The 24943-nt window shown below is 38.8% G+C and overlaps 1 protein-coding gene across 1 annotated transcript; it reads right to left on the bottom strand.

The window, feature by feature from the left end:
- Positions 1 to 1713: 1713 nt before the first annotated feature.
- lpar2b (lysophosphatidic acid receptor 2b) lies at positions 1714 to 24122 on the bottom strand. The gene is made up of 5 exons (XM_042434642.1): positions 23712 to 24122; positions 11710 to 12197; positions 9822 to 10316; positions 7241 to 7500; positions 1714 to 4070 (listed from the first exon to the last, which is right to left on the bottom strand). The coding sequence occupies exons 2-5, from the start codon at positions 11963 to 11965 to the stop codon at positions 3966 to 3968; spliced, it is 1116 nt and encodes a 371-aa protein (XP_042290576.1). The 5' UTR covers positions 11966 to 12197; positions 23712 to 24122; the 3' UTR covers positions 1714 to 3965.
- Between the last annotated feature and the right edge of the window lie 821 nt (positions 24123 to 24943).

The following is a 24943-nucleotide window of genomic DNA, read 5'->3' as shown; positions in this document are numbered from 1 at the left end:
AAAAAAGCTATTCAATTTGCTACATTAAAAACATTGAACACACATAATAACAGCTTATATCAAGTCAACAAGGGAAGTCTTTGAAATAAATTATACATACACATGAAATAATCATATGCAGGGACATTTTAGGGTCAAACACTTTTGGTGTGTTTGAAACAGCAGAAAGCAGCTTCCACCAGTAAGAATGTAACAAAACCAGTTTTTCCAAGTTTGTTCTTTTCCTGTTTTACTGGCTGATTGCATGTGACGAGATCACAGTGGTAACGAGGAATAAGTGACTCTTGTAGATGATCAATCTCTCAGAATAAGAGTAGGTGTAACAAAGGTGCTGTTTGATCTGCTCCATCATTTACTTTCCATGATGGTCAGAACAGACTTATTTTTAGACTCTGTTTAAACTTCAGCATGGAGAACACGAACCAGCGATGAAAACTTCTGCTCTGATTGACTGCTGAGAAGACGCAAGGTGTGTATGTACATGTATGTTTGTGTAGGTTTTTGTGTGTTTGCATAAACAAGAGCACATGTGGATTTTGGAGAGTTTAATACTGGATTAAGAAGTATGACTGAAACTACATCTGCAGTACTTGTGTTGAAATGATTTATAGAGTCTCCAATTTTTTCTTTCATCATCTCTTGTATAGCACATTTTATTGCCTCTATTTATATGGAATATCATATTTATTATGAACAAGAGTATGTTCAGTCCCAATGCTGACCAGCTACTGGCATCTACTAATGTATGTACATCAACTTCCTAGTTTTGCATGATTACAATGTAGTTTTGTGTGGAAATATTTTCCAGATTAAATAGCTGAGAACACCTTTTCTAGCAGCAGTGTGAGTGACATCTTTTTATTTTTATTTTATAGAAATGTTTACATATTAATTTACAACAGAATCAAGTATTTGGCCTTTGTGTGGAAGCAGAGAAAAGCCATAATAATTTATATTTTATAAGCAGCTGAAAATCTAATTGTGAAATTTAACCTCTACTGACTTATTTTGCAACAAAATATTTTTCTTTTATTTGGCCTCTCCTTGCTTCCGTACATAACTCTGTTGCGACAGATCAAACTAGCCTCCAGAACAATCTGTGCTTGGCTAAATAACACCTCCCTTCCTCCTGCAGGGCAACTCGCTATGGGTGGCTCCTCCTCAAAAAGCACCTTTTTCTGGCAAAAGAAGAAGAAGTCGCCTCTGAACAAAACCTGGAGTCAACTGAGGGGGGCGCTACCTAATAAACGCAAGAAGAAGAATATTCTGTCACTGGATAGACTGAGCCTGGATAGCATGAGGAGAAAGAAGAAGAGGAAACTCTCACTGACAGCAGACAAGAAAGAACCAATATCACTGAGGAGATTCTCTCTGGGTAACACGAGGAAGGGGTCAGTTCGGGGTGTTTCACTGGGAAAGAAGAAGGATGGAGGAGGGCTGGGAAAAATAGGAGGGCAGATAAAGAGGAAACTTTCTCAAGATCATAAGAAAGGGATCAACAAGAGGTTGTCCCTCTCTCTGTGAAGGTGTAGCACACAAAGGAGGACGAGACAAATGGAGCAAAAGTGTCTAAAAAAGAAACTCAATGAGATCCATTCGCTCATGATTCTCCAACAGGATCCAAGTCAAAATGGACAATTTAGAGAGAAAGAACCTTGAATTTGGCAGAAAGCATGTCAGAGAACAACAGACAGGCCACTTGAGTCAGAGAGATACATGTTTTCAAAGTTTTTAATGACGCCATTGTCAGTTACTGAGAGCAGATTATCATGGCTGAAAACAAGACACAGAAAACTGAAAGTTACATTTTCTTTCCTATTAAAAATCTCAGTGTCAGTTTTACTCAACAAAATACAAAACACCAATCAGCTGCACTATATTTATCCTCCGGCTTTAACTCACACTTGTCCTGTACGCTCAGTCATGCTTAACAAAAAGGTAGCATTAAAAAAAAAAAAAAAAAAAAAAAAAAATTAATTTCTGGATATTAACTTAATGAAAAATTATTTCCCTTTATGACTTAATTGCACTAAATACTGTACATTATATCTACTGTCACAATGTGATAATAAATAAAGCTTTACATCACAAACTATTCACAAAGGAGTATTGTTTGTTCATTCCTTCATAGAGACAATTTACATCAGGCAGTGTGAGCAAAAAAAAAAAAAAAAAAAAAAAAAAAAAAATCATTAAATATTAAGGAGGAGCTCACAGCAAACTGCTTAAATCTGTTGAAAATAAAAATGAGCTTTAAGCACAGCGGGGGGTTTTTAACCGACACTGCTGACGTAAACAGGATCTTGATCATAAAGTTATTCGTCAGTATATTCTCTTTGGTTTCATGAGAAAAAGTACAATGACGGAAATGTGAGTCATGCAGGACTGGAGATTTGTGTCCCTCTCAGTTTTTAATGGGGCAGAGAGTTAACCGACACCTGTGTCATACACTTATGATTATTATGAAATATTAGGGTAAAAACTGTAAATATCCTACATTTAAAATTTGTGTAACAATCCAACCAGAATCATGTTAACGAACAAATGGAGAATAAATACTTTAGGTGTGTAAATTCTACCTAAGGCTTTATAAATGCTAATAAATTGTTTACTTAAGCTTTTAGATTCGTAACGAGCCATTAATGAGAACAACTTTTGAGTTGTCAGGTTGTAACAAATGTATTTGGTTGGAGTTTATCCTCCTCCGGCACAATGTGCTTTGTCTTTTCATTCAGCTCTTACTTTGAGCCTATAAAAAAGGTCATGAGTTTAACAGTAAGCAATTAAATTTGCAGTTGCAAATGTAGGGAATCTCTATTAAAAGGCGTTTTTCAGTTCAATAATCCATCAAGTCTGCAGCTTATTAATTTGGTAATAACTTTAAAATCAAATAATCCAACAAATCTTACTTCTAATGATAAGTCATTAAAAGTAAGTTGTACAAAAGGGTAAAAATAGAACTACAAGCAGATATATTGGGGTCCAAACATTGAACACAACTTAGAACCAAAAAAGGTACCTACATGGCACAAGCAGGAGGCCAAAACCATCACTGAATAGAGCTTAAAACAGGTGGTTGGACCATATGAGTAGCAAAAAGCAGCAGCAGTGAATAATAAGTAATGTAAGCTCTGTAAGTGGTCAAATTATTCCTACAGCAATTAAAGAGCTAATTAAAAAAACACAAAGCAGGTTAAATTACATTTTTCACAACCTGGCGACCAACATATTGCTAATAAAAAATGTAAATGATTTATTAAAGCGTTAACAGGTTTATTAGTTGCAACTTATAACCCTTTATACAGTACAGAGTGGTATCGAGCTCTAGTGGCCTTTGAGTGCAACTCATGTCTTAGGTGCAGATTAGCTTGGACACATCACATTTACAGTGATTCCATACATTAAGCCATCATGAGGATTTTACAAAAAAAAAAAAAACATTCGAGGCAGGGCCTGTTATTCTGCTGCGCGACTGTCCGCACATTTTCATTGTCATTTTTTCCATGAGTTGTCGGCATGTTCCAGTTGTTCAGCAGCCATTAGCGCTGCCTCTTCCACCTCCGTCTGTTTGGGTGAAACTGGCAGATCGTTTATGTATAAACAGGAAATTCGCCCTCCAATGTCCTCAGTGTTGTGTAACTGGTCCAGCAATGGGGGGTTTGGCTCCTTACGTCTGCTGAAGGTCAATGATGGAGCGTAAATTAACCATTTAGAAGAAAAGTCCACCGTCATGTTCCCTAAAGATGTGAAATATCCCTTTAAGAGACACAACAGGCCGAATCTTGTCTGCTTGCAGAAAAGGTAAAATCCAACATTTTAAAAGGAATAAATATTTCCACCTCCTCTGAGGGAAAAAAAGGGTCTTAAGGCATGTTTACCTTTGCATACACACATCAACAGACTGCAGAGTGAAGTGTGTTTATGCACATCATTGAGTGACTGTTTAAAGTTTATCGTTGTTTGAGTTAATTCCACTTTTCTGAAGAGGGCAGGATGTCTTTCGAGCCTGCTCGGGTGAGAAGCGTCCCGTTGCTCCTCTCTACGGGGTCGGCGATACGAGACTTATCGTTCTACAGACAGAGGTGGAGAGACAGAGGAGAAGATGTGGGGAGAGTTGAAGTGAGGTAAAGAATCAGGAGGGTGGGGGAAGAGGGATGGGGGAGGGGGGGGGGGGGGGGGGGGATTAGGTTCAGGCAGGAGAAGGTGAAAGGAAGGAGAAAACGGGTTAGTCATATCCAAACTATCAAAAGGAGTGAAATGAGTTGAGAGACTGAAAATCATGTTTATCCCGCTGACAGTGTTTTTCAGAAATGTAAATTTCACCGGTTATCACAGCGAGCGAAGCAGACAAAGCAGACAGACATGACCAAACAAATCACAGATGTTGGCAGATTTATGCATTTATTTATTTTAGTTGTAACAATGTTTGTACAAAAATAAACCCAGAGTAATATAATAATGTTTTTGCACTGTCAAAACAATAACAACAGTAAGCTTATAATATGAAGAATCTGAAGACAAAGAATATAATCTGAACATGCTGTTATCCCTTTAATAGCTCCTTGTATTGCCATTCCCGTTAAAAGTAGTTATAAGTAATGATTTGCTATTATCCATAAATGTTTAACTTTAAATTGTGGGAGTCAGTGGATATTTTACTATCAAATCACAAGGTGAGGGAAAAATGCAAATATGTCCTCACTACCTCATGTCTGCCTTCCCTCGCCTCTGGCCTACTAACTAATCTAAAAGTCGCTCAGTATACACATTCACATATGCATGTGCACACACACGCACACCACATCACACAAAAGTACACACTCAAGACTGCACTTCCTGCTAGCAGCAATAACAGAGTAACTAGGCTGCGTGTGCGAGAATGACAGAGTGCATGCCTCCAACATACACACATGCCAGAGTAACACGTCAGAGGAAACATGGCAGGGAGCATGACCCACTCTAACCACCAGCACACATCTGGACTGGTTTAAGACTCTACACACACACACGCACACACACACACACACACACACACACACACACACACACACATTAGCGCAAACAGCACGAAGAACATACAAACGTTGTGCTTAGTAGAAACTAAATAATTATTGGATAAGTCGACGCTATTTCCAGGCATTTGGGTAATTCTAAATAAGAAACTGGTTTATAGTACGAGGCAGCGTGACGGTTCAGGTCTCGGTTTACGAGGTTTTTAAGAGTTTAAACGAGGTCATTCCTGTATGTCTTTGTAAAAGTCTGCCGGATGGAAAGTTTGACATCCTGGCTGGATGAATGTTCATATGTACGGGCTTATATTTGTGTCTCGATTCTGAGCATGCAACAGCACATTTTGAGATTTTTTTTTTTTTTTTGAACACACAAATTCTTCTTTGTGTAACATTATCAGGCAAGACAGATACTCATACTAACCACTGGACCGGAGACAAAACAGCCGATTAGAAATTACCCGCTACAACTTCTGGCTGAAACTGTGGTGTATTATAACACTGTCAGGTTGAAACTACTATTGTGGATGTATGTAACAAATTGATCCAAAACAGAAATGATTTTTTTGTTTGCTCCAATTAAATCATTTTTCCACAAAATAAAAACTTATGTGGGGGCAAAAAAAAAATATGTTTCTGTGCTCAGGACAGAGACACAAATATAATTCCACACATATGAAGTAAGAGGGGGGAAAAAAAAACATCATGCTTAACCAAAAACAGAGTGTTTGGGTGTGTGTAACTACAGTTAAAGTTCAGCAAGCACAAAAAGAGTTTGCACACCCAAACTTATTTTTTTCTGTTTAGTTTTTCAGGACAGGAGAGTAAATAGTGTTATAGTCGTTCAGCTTCAATAGTAACAAGATTTAATGTTGTAACGGTAAGCGGACCTATCAGTGAGACATCTATCTATCCAGAGGTAGCCGTCTGACACACCTGCTGGTTATGAATTGATGACACTCATTAATGGTAACAGGTTAAAAAAAAAAAAGAGTAAACGCTGGAGTTAAACGACTATTATGCGCTGAAAAAGACATGACCTAAACATCTGTGCAGTTTTCTCTCCTTCACTGAAACTACAGAATTAAAAAAGATCATTCTGGCTTGTTTTCGGTGTGTGAACGCTTCTTGTATTTACTGGATATAAATAAATTCAAATGTTTTTTTTAAAATTTTCATATGAAAGTTGCACACGTACACAACTGTTGTGTTAAAATGGCACGTACATAGTCTAAGTGGTTAGTAGTGTGAGAGAGGAAGATGCAGATGCGATGCATTCGATGGAGCGACTAACAAGATCTGCATTCGCTGTAGCCACATGTGTGAGGAGAGGATGCGGCTTTTTGCAACGGGCAGCGCTTACAGAAATCCTACTGAGCGCTTTCTAGGCAGCACAGAGTTCCACATCCTCCGCGCAGCGCTGTCAAATAAGTATCAACTGCAGGCTGACGAAGTGCGACATTAATTAACAGTTAAATATTCTCCAGTAAACACAGTGATACTGCTGAACTTGAGAGTTAATGCACCGACAGAGGGCCGGAAAAAGCTGAAGCGTGTTTTGTTTACATTTGGTTAAAGCGGGCAATTAGAACACAAACCACACAAACAAACCGGCAACTTTCAAATAATGAATCACCACATTTGTATCTAATGATGAATCTGTTATGTCAAGGGTGGTTTTGCTTGTGACAGATCACGGTAATAACGAACATGTGCGGACATTTTTTTCATTTGTGAGGCTCATCATTTTCGTTTTTTTTTTAAGGATTTTCACAAAAAAAAAAACAAAAAAACAAGCAGATGAGTTTAGATGAGTTCCTTCTGCAAGACATCGCTGACTTTAAATCTAAAAAATAGAAATAAAAAGTAAAATAGAGACTGAAGAGGAAATCAGAGAGAAAACAGAGCTGATTATGAACCAAATTCCCTTTACATATGGAAAAATTCATTTAAAAAAAGACCTGGTTACAGAGCGGTTTAATTGCAAATGGTATTTTTTTAAATCTAATTTGCAACTGGATTCAGTAAAACTGAAAATAATGAGCCACATTCAAATGTAACATTAAGCTGTTAAGTCGTCCAAGTTGTCAGTTTGTCACTGCGTAGCTTTCAAACCATTTAATCAGTCTACAGTCAGTGTGGTTTCAAGGTTGTACTGCTAACGGTCCTTAGTATGAGTGGTTGTTTTGTTTGTGATTGCTGTCATGGGCTCCGTTGCTCTCGGACAGTACCTCGTGGTCCAGGGTGTTAAAATGAACTCCAGAGATGCCTTCGGGGTCGCCGCCCCGCCGGCACAGGAAGCACAGGATCTCTTTGAAGGTCCTCCTCATGTCTTTGTCCCTGAAAGAGTAGATGATGGGGTTGACGAGGGAGTTGCACTCGGCCAGCACCAGGCAGTACTTCTCGTAGCGCAGCACTTTACACTTGTCGCAGCCCAGACCGTCGAGCAGCAGCACGACCAGGCCGGGCGTCCAGCAGATCACAAAACAGCCTGTAGAGGGAGGAATCGAGAGAGTGGTGGCGGGGAGGGAGAGGGAGATCAAGGGTACATAAGGTCAGATTTGCTATAACGTTGAGAATAAAAAATATAAAAAAGGTGTGGAAAGTGGCAGATAAAGAAGGAGGAACTAGAGGAAAGAAAATGAGCAGACAGGCAGTGGTGAAGAATGTGAAGAAGTAGGGGGTAGCTAAGGGATAAAGGGAATGTACTGTAAATTCCTCTCTAGACAATGCGCACGCACGCATGCGCGCGCGCACACACACACACACACACACACACACACACACACACACACACACACACAGATACATAACATGTCAGTATGTGCACTGGGTTTAGTCTGTATTATCAGATTTCATTATCATAATACTCGATTAGGCAGCTCAGGAATTCATTTTGTACACACATTCACAGCACGTTCAGCACTAATATATGCACACATACAAGCTACAGATGTAAATGTGAAAATGACATGGTAACACACACACACACACACACACACACACACACACACACACACACACACACACACACACACACACACACACAATATGAATTGCATTCCCTAGCTCCTGACCATAACCTTAACTGTCACACGTGTTTACACTACATGTCTTAATCCTCACATAGCTATGTGAAGACATGAGTATAAACCAGAATGTCTTCTCTCTCAAGGTCAAAAACTCATAAACACAGTACAAAGTACAAGAATACACACCCATGCACGTACACATGTGTGTGTCATATGGGCATGAGAGAAGACTGTTTTCTGTCACAGTAACTGAAGTATGCAGGTCCTTGTCAGGGCATGCTCAGGGTTTTCCTCGAACCTCCTCACATGCCAGAGGTGCTGAATACTGGCTGCTGAGCGACGGGAGAAAGACGTGTAACGTTTTTAAAACTTGAGGAATTTAATCCAAAGTTCAAAATGCGAGAGAGCAGAGGCAGGGGAGGATGGGCAACAGAGCAGAGGAGAGAGAGAGAGAGAGAGTGTGCGGCCAGTTCAACAGAAAACAAGAGGAATCAGCAGGAGGAGGAGAGGAGTGAGGGGGATGTGTGTGTGTGTGGGTGTGGGTGAGGGGGGGGAGTAGCGTCTAGTTTAACGTGTACAGACAAGCTAAGAGAAGAGCCTGCATAACAGCTTATGAGGGTGCATAGATTTGAGAGATCTGAGTGACTCTGTGGAGATTTGGGCGAGAATTTCCCTGAGAACTGCCTGTATCTCTTGTACGCTGAGCAACAATATAACTGAAAACCACTTTTCAAATCTGCTTCTTTAGCTGAGTTTTGGAGTTTGAAACAAATACCACTCTCATTTTAATGGATAAGGCTGGTGATTTTCTATATTTTTCTTATTGTCAACAAACCTCATGTACAGAGCCAAACCAACAATGAAATGATTCTACTTCCTAGTATTGTGTGCGCATCTAAAGCCAAAGCCTGATATAACTTATTGCTCTGTGCCGCAGAGCTCCGTTGTTGTCCAGAAACTATTAAAAACACATAAATGAGCCACATCGTTGCACTTGGTGACATGTTCCTTCACCACAAAGAGTACAGGCTTGTTAGTTTATTTAGAAATGGCTCCAAAGACTAATAACAGTGATCGCATTTTCAATCTCCAGAGAGTAGTTCTGTGTAAAGTGTGGACGCCACTGTGCATGCACTGGGATGCTGGTCTGATTACAGAGCTTCGCTAGCTTGTTGCGCTGCATATCACAACCTCTTGACTTTGTACTACATTGTAAATTTCTCAAAGAACTTCAGTACAAAGTCAAGAGGTTGTGATATGTAGCACAACAAGCTAGCGAAGCTCTGTAAACGGAACTACGTCAATAGTTTTTGGGCAACAACGGAGATCTATGGCACAAAATAATAAGATGTTTCAGACTTAAGATACACACACACACACACACACAATACTCGTAAGTAGATCAGTTCATTGTTGGTTTGGTCTCTTTTTTCTGTACCAGCTGTTCCTCCTCTGCACTTGCTTCACCAGCTGCAATTTCTTTGATATTTTAGTTGTTTTCTCTACACTTATGGCTAATTATAGTACTTAAAACTGCTAGGCGGAGCAACAAATTGTCTTTATGCGTTATGAATGAACCCACACAAAAAGGACAAAAGCACACACTGACTGACAGTGATAGGCTGTTTGTACTTTCAAGTGCAATAAAGCGGTTGGCTACAAATGACATCTAGTCTGAAGGAATTCATTTTCAGTACCAAGATGACCTTGGTAAGAGATCTGTAATGTCAGTTTTTGGGTAAATGTTCAGTTTATTGTAGTAGTGAGTGTGCTGCCTCACCCAGGATCATGGAGACAGTCTTCATCAGGTTGAGCACCGTCTCTCTGTGTCTCATCTGGGTGGTGTGCTGTGACATCTGCTTACTCTTGTGCCTCACGTAGAGGAAGATCCTGGTGTAGACGGCCAACATGATGGAGAAGGTCAACAGGTTGAGGACGGCCCAGAACACCAGGTAGCTGCGGCTGTACATCGGCGCCATGGTGGAGCAGTTTTCCAGGTCGCACAGGCAGTGCCAGCCCATGGTGGGAACCAGGCCCATGATTATTGCCACCACCCAGATAAACAGCATGATGATGAAAACACGCCGGGTGCTCATCTTACTATGGAGCTGCATGTTGAAGATGGTTTGGTGACGCTCCACAGCCACCGCCAGGAGGTTGAGGACAGAGGCTGTCAGGCTGGTGTCTATCAGCCCCTGTCGCACAAACCACTGTTTAATGGACAGTTTAATGGTCCAGGGACCAGTATGAAACATCAAGTGGAGGTAGGAGACACCTGGGAAGAGGAAAGTTGGGGTTTCATTACAAAGAAACATTAGAAACAAAGAAACAAGCTACAGGATGCGTTATGCATATTATGTATTATGCTGCCTTCAAGGAGTAGTTTGAGTTTTAGAGATTGCTGTCCTACCTATCAAGACATGTCTGTTTCAAGTCTTTGCATGCAATGCATTGTGAATATGATGAATTGGGAGATTTGCCATTTTTAGCACAGCTCCTGAATGTCTATGGGATCAGTACAAGCTCAGCTGGAAGAGTAGGTAAATAATCTGTGGTGCTTTTAGTGTCACTTTTAGTCACTAATTTCACTTTTGAGAAAGCCATTAACATGCACCCACAGCCATGGCTGCAGAAACAGAAGCTCCAAGTGATAATGTAATCAAGATTTGGTATGTACTTATGAAAATATTTATTAAAAACCAGCACAAAAATCTGACATATTAAACCCTCAGCATTATAGATGTATTTCCCTTATTTTGAGAGAAGCAGGTCCTGACCCCTTTATGGCAAAGGCAGCTTATGAAAAGTCTCAAATCACACAACCACTTTTCTTTTCTTTGCAGGTTCACACATTGGCAGTGTTGACTACAGTAAACCGCCTACTGTTTCCGATTACTGCTATAGGTGTCAGTTTTTCAGACTAACAATAGCACAAAAAAAAAAAAACACTAGTGAACTAGTACTAGTGAAACAAGGAAGTCCAGGTTGAATAATAAACCAATGAGTTTAAAAGGCTCATCAGACACTAGACTACTAGACAATAGTTTACAATACTATAGCATAAAAACCGCATTTTACAATAATAAAAAGACAATAATTGCATTCTCTGTTGCAATGATCGCAAGGCAACCAGTAGAATTATTCCATTCATACTATGAAGTAATCTTTGAGAAATGTCAGCATGCAGGTATTTGATTGGCCAACGCCTGGCATGCCCTCTACACAGTGATCCCATTGAAATTAATCAGGGACATGTGTTTTTAAATACATTTTTGCACAAAAGGAGGCTTGTGTGAGAGGATCTCTTAATAGCCGGTATGAACAGGAAGAATGATTATAGCAAGAAAAACATATACCAGTGTTAATTAGGTCACTTGACTATTGTTTAAGGACGGACTTGAAAAACTGTGAACCTATCCTTTACTCACCTTTATTATTAACCTTGTAAACAGCCCCTGTTCCTAAAGACAGGAAGCTGACTAAAAAGAAACGACTATAAAGATTCACAGTGCAGTCAGAAGACATTTCCTGTATCGTTCATCTGTTAGAGGTGAGATTTTGCCCTTTAACCTAGATAGTATATTTATATAATTTGTAGTACTAGTAGTTACAATAATAACCTAGAAGCACATGAAGTAAAATGACAAAAGTATTAATAAACTTGGTACCTGAGAAGAGGTCTGCCAAGGCCAGGTTACCCAACAGGTAATAGATGGGAAAGTGAAAGCGTCTGTTTTTTAAAATGGCCCCTATGACCAAAAGGTTGGAAAAGATGACAATGAAGCAGACCGTCATGCCCAGAGTGACGATCACATAGTCACGCCGACGCCAGTGGTCGCTGATGTTCTTGCCACTCGCCTCATAGAAAAATTTGACAGTCCGGTTGTCGTAGCATGCGTCTGGGTTGTAATTCTGTACACCCATGTTGAGATGTCTGGTGGATGTGGGATCAGAGAAGAGTTGGTGAAGTTGGAGCAGAGAGCGGCCTTTCAGACAGGAAGATGACGGGAAGGACTAGGGTGCCATTCAGACTCGCCCTCTCTGGTGGGTTGGAGATCGGCATGCCATCAGCTGCACAGATGAGGACTGGAAGGATCCAGTTAGAAGTTTCAGGCCTTTACTGTGAGGCGGTGTGGGACTTTGGATCCACGTCTATCTGTGGAGAAATGAATTATTACTTTAAGACGACAAACAACAACTATTCATGATGAATCAATGTGCTGAGGCGTTTTGTCCCTTCTAAAATACCCTGTTGAACGTTATGTTTAAAACAAACAACAAACAACTAAATTATTTTCATTATTGATTAATCTGTCCATTATTTTCTCGATTAATAAATTAGCCGTTTGGCCTATAAAATGTCAGAAAATGGTGAAAAATGTCAATCACAGTTTCCCAAAACCAAAAGTGACGTCCTCAAATGTCTTTTTGTCCCAAACTATAGTCCACGACCCATAAAAGACTAAATAACCAGAAAATATTCACATTTGAGAAGCTGGAATCAGAGAATTTAGACATTTTCTCTTAAAAAAAAAAGACTCAAAATGATTCATTGAGTATCAAAATAGTTGGGGACTAATATTCTGTCAATTGATTAATCGACTAATCTTTGCAGCTCTAAATCCAATTTATGATATTACCAACATAAATGTATGCAAATTGCAATTTTCAGAACATAATTGTGTGAATCGTATATGTTTAAGCTGATTAAAACTACAACAATTATGGCAGTGACTAAAATTTAAATTCATTAACCGGTAGATTATTTTTACAGTAAATTACTACTTATATGCTTTCATATACAGTGTGTATTTTTTAATTATGTAATATACATCTGTTACACGTATGTGTTGCTCTTATATATCACATATATGCCCAGTTCATATATGGAACTATTCAAAATTGGAATTTAATTAGTAATTTGAGGGCACAGATTATGAATCTGAAGGAACAGTTTATAAACCAACAGTACAGATTTACACATTGATCTTTTTTTTTTTTCAGTGAGAACCAGTGACTGTTTGGCATTTTTGCATGATAAATGACTATAACAATTAATTGATTATTTAGAAAACATTATTGCAGATTGTCTGCTGATCGACTAATTGACATTAATTTCACTCAACCAACCAATTAAGCCACCACAGTCCAGCCAAACTTATTAACTAATCAGTACGAACGTGTATCAGACACAAGCCTTGCAACGAGCGTGCAAAGGTTCACCAGTAGACCGGTATTTGTCTCAAGCTGCAACATACAATTATTTCTATTATCGATTAATTTGCAAAATATTTTTTAAATTCTGAATATGAATTAATAAATATGAAAAATTCCCAACACAATATCCAGGAACACAAGGTGACATTTTTAAATTGCTTGTTTTTTTCCACCCAACAGTTAAAACCCAAAGATATCCAGTTTACTAATCACATAACTAAAGAAAAGCAGCAAATCCTCACATGTGAGAAGCTGGAAACAAAGAATGTTTGGCCTTTTGACTTGCAAAATTACTCAAACGATTAATCAATTATCAAAATATCTGCAGATGAATGTCATGTCGAGCAACTAACTTCAGTTTCTAGCAAAATGCCGTCACTTTCATCTATTATTGTCCCATCAGTAGAAACAAAAGACACTAGTGAACATCAAACCATCTGAGAGGTAATGTCGATCGATATATACTGATTAGCAAAATGCATGCAATTTTTTTTTTTTTCTAAATTAATGGTCAAAGCAATGAGCCGTTTCCCAGCCTTCAGGAACAAATTACTGTTCATATGTGAAAAACTTTGTTAGATAGTAAAATTTGCTAAATCACAACATAATTCTGCTGAAAGTTGATTAGAACTGATAATTATTTGATTGATATGCTGACAGAAAATTAATCTTTAAACATTTTGATGTTCGATTGATTGTCAAAAGTTATTTCTCAAAGAAAAATGCCAAACATTTAATGATTCCATCTCAAGTGGGAGAACTTGCTGCTTTGTCTCATCTTACATCATAATTGAATATCTTTGGTCAGACAAAACTAGACATTTGAATCAGATCATCCGGGAAATTGTGACTTTTTCACTGTTTTGTGTTTAATTGACCAAATGATTCATATGGAAAACAGATGTAGATTAATCAATAATGGAAAAACATTCTGCTGACTTCTTTCATTGTCAGTAAAGTAAGTTGTTGCTGAGAAAAGATGTGTCATCTGTTTTAACACTGAACTGAGTGAACTCAGTCGCACCTCAATGGTCTGAAGACTACATAATAATATAAGTAAATGCAGCCTGCTGAAGATGTTTTTACAGTTTTTTGTTGTTGTTTTTGAAAAAATATGTATGCAAAACAGAGAAACATAATGTATTTAACTTACAAAACTGACATGTTAAAGAATTTCCATCTTAAACCAGAAAATCTTGGTTAGCAGCAACAGCAGCCATTACTACAATCTACTACTACTACTAAACCCAATGATCAACTTTAACCTAAACATACAAGTCAAAACAGGAACATGTGAGGTGTTATGACAGTGAAGATATAATCATGACCAAACCGCAACTCAGAGCAACTTTCATTTCAAGATGCGGAAACAACGAGCTTCATTCCTCTATTTACAGTAAACTTGTACATGCTGCATGGCGCGTTTTGAGTCAAACAACGCTGCCCTCACACATTCTCCTTTTTCCTGTGAAAGCCAGCACGGCACGGCGACGCGCACTGTACTGTCGACTCCAAGTTCAACTCTCTCAACAATGGAAAGAGCAGAGCAGCTCCCTACAGCGGAGACACACCTCACAATTACACAATCCAGCTATGTAACCCAATCTCAATCCAAACATGCGCCACACACACACACACACACACACACACACACACACACACACACACACACACACACAGGGAGGGAGCCTCTGTGACCCACTCTCCTACCAAGGGTGTGTGGAGAGCGATGCCAAATCAAAAACAGAAAAATGTGGGAGAGTGAGAACTTTAGAGGCTTGAGAATGAAATGATGGAGGAGACTCACCTCAAAAGAAAGGATATGATTCAGGCAACAATGTGAGACGATTGAGGAAAGTTGAACAGAAGTACGGCGGAGTGTTACGCAGTAATGTGCGTTTGTGAAACCGTCTGAATACTACATAGATGGCAACTTGCGGACATTGTTCAGCGAGGAAGTGAAACCTTTTCTTTTTTTCTCTCTATTTCTTTTCAACGCCTGTCTCTATCGGAAACACAAGCTGTCAATCAAGCACAACCACTACAGTCGACCTCTGACCTTAAATCTTTCAGACCACTGCTGCACGCACACACAGTCGCTCTATTTCCTACATCAGGAAAAACCTGTGAACTCTTTTTTTTTACTGCTTTACAGTTTATGTCACTTTTCCAATTATCTTTATATCTCTGTTTCTCCGGTTAAATGAATTTAAATGACAGCTTAAGAACACAAATAAAAAGTCTAACGTTTCTTCTGTCTTTCATGAGTATTATGCCTCAGCTTTGCAGTTCTTCATGCTGCAAATCTCAACACACTAAAGGGAAACACAATCATACCTTTTCTCTCCCAGTACATCAGTTACAGTGAGTACTGGTCTGGTACCAGTACTCTCTTTCACAAATCTAAAATCTCATAGGACTCATTGGGATTTTTTTTTGCTTAAAACGAATAGATTGACATTTTGGGAAATATGCATATTTGCTTTCTTGAGTTAGATGAGAAGAAACCACTCTCACCTTTGTACAGTAAATATTTAGCTAGAGCCAGCAGTGGGTTTATCTTGGAAACTGGGAAAAAGCTAACCTGTCTCTCTCCTGAGCAAAATCTGCCTCCCAGCACCTCTAAAGCGAGCTAATCAATAGCTATATCTCTTTTGTTTAATTTGTACAAAAGCCAAAGTGTTAAAACAGCTCTGAGCAGTTGCCAGGCAACCAGGAAGTTACTAGACCAGGTCTTGTGACGAAGTCCGTTCCTCCCTCGAATAGTGTTTTCCTCCTGTTAGGACTGTGTTTTATGTAGCGCCTCCTCCACAGTTGGAGTTAAGGCTTAGGTCTTGGTTGTGATTAGGTGCAGCAGAGATAAATGGTCGAGGTTGAGACTATGTTGGGTGCAGGTTAAGATAAGGTGAAACACATCGACAGGGACTTCATCAACACCAGTCAAAAAATAGTCTAACACAAAATACCTCCCTAAAATGGCAAATTAACCAGAAAGCACCCAAACTTTTCAACAGAATTAATGTTAATTAGCTAAATCTGATCTAATCTGCCATCATTAAACATGAGAAGCCTGCTATATGCCTGCTGTATGTTTCCAATTGGTCTTTTCTAATGAAAGAGTGAGGAGAGATAACAGGTTTGATGACAGATTCGTTAACGTCAGAGCTTTTTTTCCCACCTGAAAAACGTGCAATGACAAAGTCAGGATCAACTGACAGCTCCTGATATAAATAAAGATTTTATCAAGTCCACATAACAATTTATTTCTGTTAAAACTGTTTGTTTGCAATATGATAAACATGTATATTCATGAAAGTAAGGATCAGTTAGTATTGAGAAACTTTGAAAAAGATATTTATCTCTCTCTTTTGTGTGTGTTGTGGTTGAACAGTGTGTGCTTCATCAATCAAGTGTTGACTGTACAATATTTGTGTTTCAGGGTGTGTCTGGAGGCTAAAAGGTAGTAATAAGAATTACTGAATCATCATGAATCCATCACAAAAAAAACACACTCTTTTCTTTTCTCTTTTCCATTTCAAGTACGTCTCAGCTCCTTCAGGAAAATATAATATCATATAATATGTCTCCTATAAAATCATCCTGAACCTGAAAAGGACGTCAGACTTTCACAAACTAAATACGCAATACTTTATTTAAACATATTCTGCAGGCTACAGCTGTTTTTATTGCTCCTTTTTTGTCAGTTCTGTTCTTTCAGTAATTAACAGATTTAAATGATCTATTCGTGTCTTATTCTGTGACAGACAGACGCCGCTATAGATCTATAATCAAATAATAAAACAGTGTTTTCCTTCCAGCTATCACTATGTAGAAATGATTAAGTGACAGTTTAAATTGTTAACTGAGCTTAGACTTTAGAGTTTAAAATCTGTTACTTATAATTTCTACATATTGAGAGCTAAGACGCGAGGAACAGACGCGAGTGAGGGAAGCGAGGAGACATGTTAGATTAATGAAAAGCACATATAAACCCCTTCTCCTCCTCTTCAGTTTTACTGTTGGACTATGAACCAACATTAAAAAAGGTGCATGCTGCAACCTATTGTACCAGAGTGTGTAATATCATGCTATTCACAGACAGGTCCTTTGTCATGTGTTTGTGTGAGAGAGAAAGACAGTCACAGTGGAAGGGAGCTCCAAAAATAGAAAATCAATACGTGGCGGCCGCCGCAAATAAATCAATGTATAGGAAACTCTGCACAGTCTTTGATCGTCTTCTGCAGTGTAGTAGCAAACAGACAAGCAAAGCAGTCAAGTGAATTTGAATCTGTGTAACGTTTGTGCTAAAGGTCACAGAACAACAAAGCTCTTTCTCAGTGCAGCTAACTCCTAACTGCCTTACTTCAGTACATATAAAAGATCAAGACTGAAGCCATTTTTTATGAGTTCACTGCTGCTCAAAAAGTGAAAAGATACAACGGAGAACGGGACTGAAACAGATGAAACCAGACAATGACATTGTGGTTAACACAGCTGCAATAACAGGATGTGGAATTACCACAATAAAATTGACAGCTTAAATGCTATAGAAGACCTGCTCTCATCACACCTGTTTTCAGCAGCAGCGGTTAGCTGGTTTCAGCTAAAAAACAACTGTAAACCAAATGTACACTGCCTGCTCAGCACCAGAGAGGACACAGGCAAAGCGACAAAGCTAGTGCACAAAGTGGAGCATTCAGCGTCTGAGTGGACATTTTTCTCAAGTGTTAGTGGAGAGCAAAACAGAACTCAAAGGGGAGGAAATATTGGACTTACAATCATAAGGTTTCCAGACAAAATGGTGCTTAACAGGATATTTCAAGATTTTGGGAAATAAGTTTTTTTTGCACAGTAAATATAGCTGAAGCCAGCAGCTGGTTAACTTAGCTTAGCATAAAGGCTGGAAACAGCCAGTGTGGCTCTGTCCAAATGTAAAAAAATCCACCTATCTTAGGCTAATTAATGTAGGTCTTAGCCAAGGACTTAATAAATGTCTCACTGAAAACATTAAGCTAAAAGTTTTGGTTCTTAAACATTAAGTTATTCATGACTTAAATAGGGTCAAAAAGATGGGAAATATGCTTATCACTTTCTAGAGGAAAGTTAGTTGAGAAGATTGATACCACTCTCATATATGAGATGAAGCTACACAGCCAGCAGCCAGCTAACTTAGCATAAAGACTTAAAACAGCTAGCCTGGCTCTGTCCAAAAGTAACAAAATCTGCCTTTCAGCACCTCTAAAGCTCACCAATTAACATGTTTTGTCTTTTTTTAATGCATTAAACACACACACAAAGTGTAAAAATGACTTTGGCTTTGAGCACTTTATTTCAAGGAGTCTGGCACATAACCCCTGCAAAAGCAGAGCACTGACATTTTTACACTTCCATTTTTGTGTGGATCAAACAAGATTTTTTTGATACCATTTACCATGGAGGTACCTTTTTTTTTTGTTACCGTTTGACGAAGCCAGTTTAGCTGTTTCTCTGTTCCCAGTCCTTGTGCTAAGCTAACGTTACCCAAAATGTCAAACTATTCCTTTAAACCTACTCAGGATGGTTCATTGACTGGTAAATGGGCCGCAGTTATAAAGGGCTTTTAGTGTTTTTGTTTAATGATGCAGAGCTAATAGTGAATTCCCAATAAAACAAATAAAACATGATTTAGATTTTAAAAAGATATGCAAAAAGTCAGTATCAGAGTTAACAGCAGGAAATTACAGCATTTCCAGCATAGCTCATTAAAGCTTTGGACAAATCCCTAAACTTGCTCTTAATGTGTATAAGTGTGTTTTGCCTTCTTTGATGCTGGATACTAAGTGTTCCTAACTGACTCTTCCACTCTGTGTGTCTCTGTGGGACTGGCATTTGCATGACTGTGTGTTCATGTATGATATATCTGTGTTTGTGTGTGACTGGGCTGAATCAGTAAACACCAGTTTGAATGCAAACCAGTCATTACCAGAGCAGCCACACCCGAGTCTCTTCTCCCTCCTCCCCTCTCTCTCTCTCTCTCACTGAGGGAAGAGCCTTGGCACATCAACTTGAGACAGCACTTCTTTGCAATAGGAAAGATTTACACCACACACACACACACACACACAGACACGGACACACACACACACACTGCAACAGAGGCAGCTGCAGTGTGTGACAGACACTCGGTTCTGTTTGAACAGCCTAAATCCAGGTAAAAATGGAAATTCTGCTCACCTCCTCGGAAGCACTCTCTCTCTGGATGTGTTTGTTCACATTAACTGCCTGATTTGAAGCGTGTCCATCCAGCCGTGAAGTACACACATGTAAACGCTGGGACTGACCTGGTGTCGTCTGCATAATGATTACCTTTAGCCATTTAATCACACAGACACTTGCACGGGCACTTTCCCTCCCATATAACACAAGAAAACCAATATGGTTGATACACCAGCCTATTGCACAAAAACTACAGAGGAAACTACACATTTCCTGTGGAATCTTTTCTTAAACTGTAAGAATACATTTTGATGAAAAACACAATCATGATTTGTTACTATGCATCTGAAGTTCTGTAATTAGTGACTATTTTAAATTAATTTCTCCCTATCAAAGCCTTTAGAGAAGCTGGAAGAAATGAATTAAAAAAGGGCTAAATATCATTCTACAAGAGCTCCGAAGCTGCAGTCTGTGTTTTAGGATTATGTATTTAAATAAATAAATAAATACAGTTATATCTGATCTCTGAGAAACACATCCCTGCAGCAGACTGTTTTTGAAGTGCTGGTTATATTGACACCATCAGTGTTTGCTGCAGGGTGATCTGATGTTAATTTGATAAGACTGTTTCAGTTTTATGTCATCAATACTTCCCCTCACCCCCGAATGACCTTTTCTATCTCTTTTGACAGAACTTATCAACTGTTGACGTTATGAGCTATAAATCAACAGCACAGCCAACTGTTTAAAACATGAAATATGATATTAACTCCCAGATCATCCACCAGCATCCAGTACAGGCAAAGCGATGTTTGTGAATAGTGCCGAAACAATTACACGATTAAGTAAGATTTAATCAACAATTTTTAAAATTGAGGATTGGTGAAGTCAATTATCCCAAATATTCACCAGTTCAAGCTTCTTAAATAAGATGATTTGCTGCTTTTTATATGTTTTATATCATCTAAAATTAAATATCTTCGAGTTTTGGGCAACTATTTCCCAAACAAAATATACAGACAAATCAATACCAAAAATAATTGTGACTTGTAGCCCGATTTAAGACGCTTATAATGTTCTGTTATTATTGATACCGTGTCAGCAAAAATTAAGTTGAATGGTACTTTTTGACGCTATAGTAGTCGCTGATTTCAGATGATTATTTTAAAATTTCTCAGTACGATACTAAAATAATTCTTTTTCTATCTTACTTTGAGGAATATAAACGTGTTTTTTACAACAACAAAAAAAAAGTTGTTCATTTAACCAAAGAAGCTTTCAATGTTTAAACACAAGCAGACATCCCAGAACCAGATACCATCTCATCAAAGAAGGAGTCAACAAGATTACAAATCTCAGCAGACACCAGGCGCGCCCGATTCATCTCAGAAGTGTGGGAGCCAAAAAGTGTGTGTGTAGATGTATATATATATATATATATGTATGTGTGTGTTGCGGTAGATAGATCAGAGACTCTCACTAAACTCTTGCGGAGTAACTATAGCTTGCTTGCACCACCGGGTGGCGGTATCATTAATATAATATGATAATAATACAAAGCAGCTAACTCATGCTTGTGGGACAGAAGCTATTTTGTTCAATTACCCAAAACTATGAGTCTACAGGACAGTCACACACTTCTGCGGCTGAGTAACAGCAAGCAGGCGTTAGGAATGTTAACGCTGTGTTTGTGATGTAAGCTGCCGTGCTGTTGTGAAAATGTCACTCATAGCCTACGACAGCCTAGATAAACTTCGGGAGCACCTTCACTCGAAAAGGAAACGCTTTGCACAAAAACAGAGATTGTTTTAGTAGGTCTAAAAGCTTTGAGGCACCAGATTCACTCTTTGTTATCTCCCCTGTTAGTAAAACCTTATGAGCGCGTCAAAAAGCTTGGCTGTGAATTTGGATGCTGATCTCAACTTCCAGGAGCACGTATCAGATACCTCCTGCCTTTTATCACCTCTGAAGTGTATCTGAAGTAAGATGCTTCCTGTCACAGTCTGTCAGACTCTGGAAAGCTGGTTTATTTCCAGTCCACTAGATTACCGTCATGCACTTTTTGCCTGACTGACAAAGCAGGTGTTAAATAAATAAATAGGCTCGTTCAGAACGATGCAGCCAGAGTATTAACTAAAACCAGAAGGTCTGAACACATCACTCTTGTTTTAACTTCTCTTCACTGGCTCACAGTAAAACAGAGAATTGATTTAAAAACAATAAGAAGTATTTCTAAGTCTACTAATGGTTTCGCTCTTAGCTGAGTCACCGGGCAGATCCCTGAGATCATCAAACAAAGGTCATCTCACTACATCTAGAATAAATTATGAATCAGTTGTATGATGCTTTGAGTCATTATGATCCAACTTTCTCTACCAAATGAACCAAGGTCTGCTACAACTGTGTCTTCTTTTAAAAGCAGACTAAAAAAATATGTTTAGAAAGCTTTTAGTTAGTTTTAAAGCACGGGGTTAACAGGTAAAACTTTTATTCTAGAATCAGTATTATTCCCTTTATAATAATAATAATAATGATACATTCTTATCTCATTCCCTTTTTTATTGTAATACCTTCTTATATTATATGTTTCTGCCATGTATGATCTTTACCTATTTTTTTTGCTTTTTATCTTGAAGCAAATTGAGTCTACCCCCGTCACATGAAATGTGCTGTATAAATCATAAACGGACTTGAACAATACAACACACAGCATTTGTATTGGTTGCAATGTGCACTGTATGCATCAGATATGTGTGACAATGTCCTCTTTGATTGGATTTAAATATTATTCTCATTTTATGTTTGTCTGCTTTATTTTACGTCATGTCTTAGGAATGACTGACACATCTTTTTACCGTAAATGATGCAAAATAGGGGCATTTGCGAGGATAGAGTGTTTTACCACTTGAAAAGAATGTGGGAGGAGGGATAAGTGGGGGAACCCCTACTTCTGGTGCCACCCTCTACTTCCTGCGCCCTTGCCAGACACGTGTGCCAAGATGTGGAAACTGGTGGTTTGTGAATGGGTGCTGCTGCCACATTTTGGATTATATAAAACATATAATAATATATACACAATTGTTGAACTCAACATTTACTGGTCCCAGCCTCTCACATGTGAAGATTTGCTGCTATTGCTGAATACCTTCATGTTTTAAACTATTGGTCCGACAAAAAAAAGCAATTTGAAGAGGTCACCTTGGGCTCTGGATGTGATTGGCTATGGTTCATGATTTAATGATGTTTAAACGTTCAAATAAATGAATCTACTAATTAGCCAATCAAAAAAAGATAAATCAGCAACTACTTTAATAACTGAATGATTGTTTTAGACTTGATTTTTTTTAAGGATAAATGCTGAATGTTTGCTGGTTGAAGCTTCTCAAATGTGAGGATTTGAAACTTTTATGTGTCATACATGATAGTAAACTGAATATATTTGGATTTTGAACTGTTGATCAGACAAAACAAGAAATTTGTAGACACAGCCTTGAGCTCTAAGACATTACATTACACTACAAGACATTTTATAGACAAAACTATTAATCAGTAGAATAATTGGCAAATTGATCGATAATGAAAAATGCTCCGTCGCACCCCAACACCTTTTAATTTACCGCAATCCAATACCACATTAGTACTATTTACAGCTTCAGAAACCAGACAGAGTTAAGTAAACACACCAACAGCACAGTACAACCTTCACAAAGACAGGATTTATTGCAGGGCTGCTGCTGTACTGTGCAGGTTCTACTAAAGCTGCCAACAGCTGTACTGTAAAATGAGAACCATAACAGCTTATCATGTTATCTGCCTGTTTTGCTCAAAAACTGGACTCATGCATGATCTTTGTTATACCGTCTTAGTGCTGCCTAATGTAGGGTCGTTTCTGCAGTAATCTTCAAAACGAAGATACAAGAAATTAAATGTGTATATTTTATCTTGCATGGTTGAAAGAAAACCCTCCTTAGAAGGCAGGACAAAAGTTGCATGGTTGCATTACACATTTCTCAGAAAGGGCATGGTCCAACTGACAGTGTTGAGGATGTTCAGGCTATAATGAACTCCAGACTACCTCCACGACACTCTGACACAGTGCAGATGCCCTAGCACCTCCCGGCAGAGGAACAAAAAAAAACAAAACACAAAAAAAACCCCACCGCCACTCTGTCTTTATCCCAACTGCACACATTTCAAACTCACTGGCTTAACACAAAAAAGAACTAAAACACATGAGAGAAAAAAAAACTGTACTTACCTTTTATTGTTTCCTGAACTCGTTTATCAAGTAAATCGTCGAGTTGAGAAATAGTGCGCGGCCGCACCTGAGGTCACCTTTCAACGCGCTCTGAGCGGGAGTTGAAAAAACGCGACAGAGATAAAAGTAAAAATGTTTTTTCCTCTCTCTCTAGCGATGCTCCATTCCAGCTTTTCTTTTTCTTTTCTTTTTTTTCTTAATTCGTCCCACAAACTTGGTTGATAGCAGAAGTCTCCACCACCTGTGTTGACTTTTCCGTCGCTTCCGGGAGTTTGAGCTGTGGTTACCTGTGCGCAGTGATCCGCGCTGTGAGTCCCAGGAGGAGCAGAAGGGTGCGGCACACTGTTGCTGCTGCTGCTGCTGCTGCCTCTCTCACAAAGGAGCGGGTGAAAGCTCTGGCGGTATGTTGCCTCTGCCAACCTGAGATCTCTGTATCCGCCCCCCAGCTGCCCCCCTGTTGGCTGACTGCGAGGCGGAACAACCAATGACAGAGTGAACCGAGAGTGATTGACAGTCAAGGGCTAGTTGGTGTGATTTTTGATTGTAAGAGAAAGTGAACTATTGATGCTCAAGGTTAGCCGGAGGTTAAGGTTATTTTCCTGTATACTGAGGTGGGTAAGACATTATTATTTATTTATTTATTTAATGCTATTTATAAGAGACCATTTACAATATTAAAGGACAGGCTCACAATTTTCCATGTCTGTCTTAAAACAATAGTCAGGTACCCAAATGAACACTGAATCAGGTTTTTCTTGCTGTAATAATTCTTGCTGTTCGTTCTGTCTATGGATCATTAACGTCCTGACAGACAGGAAGCAGCGTGAGGCTTCTTATTTCCTTGCTACAACCATGCACCCGATACTTTGCTCAAGATTTGGAGCTGTGTGCGCCGCTACTTTTCACTATAGCAAGCGCCAAGACAAATGCTTTGTATACTTGCATAGTTGGCTAATAAACAGATCATGATTCTGATACTGGTGCCCCATCACTTACATTGTAAGTGTGTTTGAAAGGGGATCTTTTAATGGTCAGTATTAGCAGGAGGAATGATTACAGAGAGCACAACCTCTTTCACTGTTCATATGAGCTCCTGACTGTTGTTCTTGAAAAATTGCGAACCCACCCTTTAAACATTAATGTTACCATTTGATGTGTTGCACCAGAGTTAGCTTACAGCTATAGTTTCATAAGGAAGTATTTGCCCATTTATAAATTACAACTGACACCAT

Source organism: Thunnus maccoyii, chromosome 2 (genome assembly GCF_910596095.1).
Source record: "Thunnus maccoyii chromosome 2, fThuMac1.1, whole genome shotgun sequence".
Taxonomy (NCBI): domain Eukaryota; kingdom Metazoa; phylum Chordata; class Actinopteri; order Scombriformes; family Scombridae; genus Thunnus; species Thunnus maccoyii.
This window is presented reverse-complemented; position numbering and strand designations above follow the sequence as displayed.

What these genes read in the sequence shown, in the direction of transcription:
- lpar2b (XM_042434642.1), bottom strand. Translation starts at nt 11,965, where the DNA reads ATGGGTGTACAGAATTACAACCCAGACGCATGCTACGACAACCGGACT. An exon ending in CTTGGCAGACCTCTTCTCAG is followed by an intron (nt 10,317 to 11,709) that starts GTACCAAGTTTA and finishes TCCTCTTCCCAG; the next exon opens with GTGTCTCCTACCTCCACTTG. An exon ending in GACTGTCTCCATGATCCTGG is followed by an intron (nt 7,501 to 9,821) that starts GTGAGGCAGCAC and finishes CTCCCTCTACAG; the next exon opens with GCTGTTTTGTGATCTGCTGG.